This window comes from Alligator sinensis, unplaced genomic scaffold (genome assembly GCF_000455745.1).
Source record: "Alligator sinensis unplaced genomic scaffold, ASM45574v1 scaffold144_4, whole genome shotgun sequence".
NCBI classification, from domain to species: Eukaryota; Metazoa; Chordata; order Crocodylia; family Alligatoridae; genus Alligator; species Alligator sinensis.
In genome coordinates, this window is record NW_005842190.1 from 458,876 (window position 1) to 463,580 (window position 4,705).

At 37.5% G+C, this 4,705-nt stretch overlaps 1 protein-coding gene across 11 annotated transcripts in view; it reads right to left on the minus strand.

Moving 5' to 3' along the window:
* Positions 1-4,705, minus strand: part of INPP4A (inositol polyphosphate-4-phosphatase type I A) — a 203,496-nt gene that overhangs the window by 31,368 nt on the left and 167,423 nt on the right. For 9 of the 11 annotated variants that reach the window (XM_014521173.2, XM_025207237.1, XM_025207242.1 and 6 more), the window contains exon 18: positions 1,790-1,822. The exons of the other annotated variants lie outside the window; for them this stretch is intronic. In XM_014521173.2, coding sequence (XP_014376659.1) covers positions 1,790-1,822 — 33 coding nt within the window. The remainder of the gene's footprint in view (positions 1-1,789; positions 1,823-4,705) is intronic. 11 annotated transcript variants of the gene reach the window in all.

Here is a 4,705-nt window from a genome sequence, read left to right on the forward strand (position 1 = left end):
CTGGCAGAAGATGGCAGGATTTGTCTTGAGATCTTCTCCATTCTTACTACTTCTATTGGGAAACCAGAAGGAAGGCCTGAATAGAAGAGTTTGGAAATACACTGTCCTTCCTGCAAGCAGCAGCCTCCAGAAATGATGAGACAAAAAGAAAGCAGATGAGGCAGAAAAATGTCTGCATAAGGGAGGGAAAAAAGGCTTCTATGGCTGCCTATCTATGCTACTGGGGCACATATCACAGACATAAGAAAAAAAATAAGTCATATAGTGGACTCTCACGCTATGCAGCTCTTCAAAATGAGGAGAAAGGACTACAGTGGGATGGTCCCATTGCTCATGGTATGGTAAAGTTTACATGAATTAATGGACTTAAGAGTTTTCCTTTAAAGCATTTTCTTTTTCTAGAGTAATTAAAAATGAATATTGTAATAACATCTCTCCAGCTTCAATAAGGCATGTGAAGTCCTTTAAAGGAAAAAAATTACAACTGCTTTACAGTCCGGAACAGGAAGCAGCAGACTGAAAGAAAGAGACCTGGAATGTAAAAAAAACCCCCAGGAGCCTGAAGTCAAAAAATAAAAGTGCTGAGTACCTGCTGCTGCTAGTTCCACTTGGGCAAGAGCTTCAGGTATGTAGCACCCCTGAGAGTTAGACTATTTATTTAGATGTTGAAATAAGTATTTAGCTCCTGATTCAGCAAAAGTATTTGCTTAATTTCATACATATTTAATGGCATGCTTGAGCACAGAGATCAAACAAACTTCAAGGACAATAAATGCATATTATGCTAAAGAAGGGCCTTAGCCACATATCTTTAGATACTCAGGTTTAAATGCATTTGTCCCAACTGATTTGTTTCTATTTACTCATCTGTAAAAAGTAGTGACACTCACCTTCCTACATTAGTTTATGAGAATTCATGTTTGTATTGCACTTTAAAAATGAAAATCATCATGTAGACCTACCTACTGGAGAGAATGAAGGCACACATACACAGAGGGCAGAGGAGAGGAAACTTTTAACAGCCTACTAGTGGGGTGGAGAGATCAGCATTAAGAGCATGATCCCTTGACAATTTTATTCATCCCAAAAGAATTTTAAGTTGGCTTAGTTAGAAATGAAACCTTTACCACTCAAAACTGATCTCAAATGAGACAAAATATATACCGTTGTCTAGGTGGGACAAAGATCTTTAAGATTTATACTTAGCGAATATCCTGTGAGTCTGTGAAGTTATAAAGTGAGAGAAGAAGAGGCTGACATTGTGATTAAACTATTTCAAAGCTTTTATTTGGAAAGTTAGGTTTATAGTGCCCTACACTGCTGTTACACACCCACAAATGGCCTCTCCATTAGCCATTCTGGTTGCTTCATTTCCAAATGCTCATGCAGAATTCTAAGTGTAGCACCTAATATGAAAAAGGCACAATCCCACTAAAATCAGTAATCAGATCCCCAGTGACTTCAATGGCATTTGAAACAAGTCCTAAACTTTCACATCTCAACTTACTAAAACTTGTCAACTGGAGAACATCACAGAATATTTCCTTATATCTCAACATATAAAGCTAGCACTGTTTATAGCGAACCTGTCCCATTTCAACATAGGAAACAATGACTCTGAATTCCAGGGTAAGATGCTATGTATGTATAGAAGTTAACTGGTACAGTGGAAGGCATTGTTCCAATGTAACGTCAGGTAACTCATCTGCAAAACACTTGTTCAATTATTGAATACAAACAGAAATTGCAATTTTCAGAAGCGGAAGCCATGAATGGAAAACGCACATACCTGGGCTGGACTCTTCAGGAGGGGGGCTGCAATCTGCACAGAAATGGAGGTGCAACATGCATGATTAAGGAGCAGCAACACAGTATAAACATAAGCAACTCAAATGCTTACTGCAGTGGTTCTCAAACACTTTGACAAAGTGGACCGTAACAGAGGTAATGCCTCATGGACCGTCTCTCCTCCCACTGCCAATTGTGTGGACCACCTCCTATACTACTCAAGATCGCAAAACCGCTATGTAGTAACTAAAGCCATCACTTACGTGGGAAAACAATACTAAGAACATTTTAGCTGCTTTTAAAAGTGACATGACAATTGAGAGCAAGGAGGAGCCAATACCATGTGACCAGCAGGTGTTCTGTAGACCACTTGCAATCCACAGAGCACCATTTGAGAACCACTGCCTTAGTGCAACTGTAGAATAAGCTTGCAATAAAGGCAGCTAAACAGAATAGCAAAAGACTAGCAAGAAGTGTAACATACCAGAGCATTTAACAGAAAGTGACATTAATGCACTCAGACTGCAAGGATTAGAATCAACACGCTGCTAATTTAGAAATGTTTAGTTCCTTGCACATTTTACAAGCCAGTTCATACTACACATTAGGTGTATGCTAAAGACCAAAACCTCCCCACTGAAGCTTCTGAGAACTTTGCCATTGACTTCACTGGGAGGACTGGGCCCTCAACAACAACATATTGTGCGATGCGCATAGTAAAAGGTTACCGAACACAGTTACAACATGTTGTGCAATAACAAATGGCAGCTAATTCGATTAATAAGACTGAAAATTATGCTGTGTTCATGTCAAGATTTATTGGTCAAGGAAATATACAACTTCTAGAAGAAAACATCAATTCAAAAAACACATGAGGACTAATATCTGACCTGGAAGAATTGCTCAGAATAATATAAAACTTCCTAGCATTCAGATTGGAAATTTATATATTAAATATATATATATATATTATATGACTATAGACTATATATATATATATCTATATCTATATATATATATAGTTATATATATAAATTTTTTAAAACATAGTTCTTAGGCTTTCTGATAAATTTTTCACTGTGTCAGAAAACATCTCCCCTTCAGAACAATTTGACTGCAAAACAACATAGGAAAGCATTTCAATAGAACATCACTATACCAATTTTAACAAATATGGTACTGCATAACGTTTTTGTTAAAGTTCCTTTAACTAACTTCATCAAACTCTGATCAATGGCCACTTATTAAACAAACTAAGAGTTACTTTGCTTCCTGACAGATGCTTATGAAAATGTGGTATTTCTGCTCTGAATATCACTGGAGGAAGAACTTCAAAGGGGCATGGTCTTAAGCCTTGAGATCAGGCCTTTCTCTGGACCTCAGAACCATTAGTTTTCAACAGCTTCTTATGACAAGGAAAAGGGAAGAAGCAGCCAGGGCTGGATAAGATGTAGAGGCCATGGGTGAAAGCTAGGCCCCAGTGAAGATAATGGCAAAATTCCCACTACCTTCAACAAGGCCAGGATGTTATTTGATATTTGGATTTCCTCCCTAACAGCAATGCTAGGAGCCAAACCTAATCCCATCAAATGGAATGGGAACAAGCAATCGACTCTGAGAGGTACTTGGTTTATGTTGGCTTCCAATTCATTTCTGAGGGTAATCCAAACGCAGGATCAGGCCCCAGAAGGCCTGGCAGTGCCCCCCAAGTCAGAATCTCTGGGCTCACCTCTGCAAGTGAGGAACCCGGGGTCTCCTTGCTTGCAGAGGTGCACCCTGAGTGTTGTTGCCCAGGATTAGGCCCCTGCCACTCCTGAGCAGGTGTAGCTAGGACCCAATTCTGTGTCTAGGCACAGCTGATCCACTTCATTTGGTGACATCTGTTTATAGCCTAGGGCTCATTTTCATATTAAATAAATTTTAAGATCCTGAGTATAGAGAATGCTCTATTTAAAAGCTGCAGGCTTGACTTTAAATAAAAAGGCTGCTCTAAAATGTTTTAACATAGAAGTATTTTAACATAAAATTGTCTTGTTGGGCAGGAGTTGTGATGGCATCCTCCCCACAGCTGCTCCAGTTTCTCCCTACGGCTTTTCGTTAAAAATTCAATCTTGTATCAGAAGAATTCAGGTTTGCTGATTTGTTGTGATATTATTCTCAGCAAGTAAGCAACCACAAAAGATTTGGTGTGTGGACCAACAGAATATACTGCTCTCACATGGTGTTACTATAGCTAACTCTAAAACAGTGCAATACATTCCTATTAACATAGTTACTATTTAACACATATACTAAAGACTCCATGTTCCAGTCCTTTTACAACCTATTATAATTCAACCGTATGGGAAGCCAAATTATAATAAGTATTGTTTTTATACTAATATTATAGTCTTATACTAAATAAAATTCAACTACTACTAAGTAATCCACAAGTGTACTTAGTTATCTTCTGTAGTAAAACGCAGTTTTTAAACATATTTACAATTTACATCGAATCCATGGATATTGTTTATATATTTTCAGACCTTCCCTTCATATAAATAATGCAAATGAATATCAGCTTTTGCAACTGTTGTTTTGAGGCAGGTTGTGTCTGATCATAAAGATCAACAAAGTTAATATTCTGAAACGCTCATCATATGATGTCTTAAAAGTCAGGATGTTCTAGGGAAAATACAGAACATTTAGCAAATCAGATATAAAAAGACATACAAATCTATACTAAATGATGTTAAAATGTTCAACAATGGAATGAATGTGAAGTCACACACAAATACTGGAAGGAAGAGCTAAGAAATAATAGAATAGAATATGAACCATGGAAGTAAAGACCCAAATCACCTTTTGTAAGGCTAAATACTGCATAATCTCTTATATGAAGTGATAATCATGAAAACAGGTATTTTTAAAGGGAAAG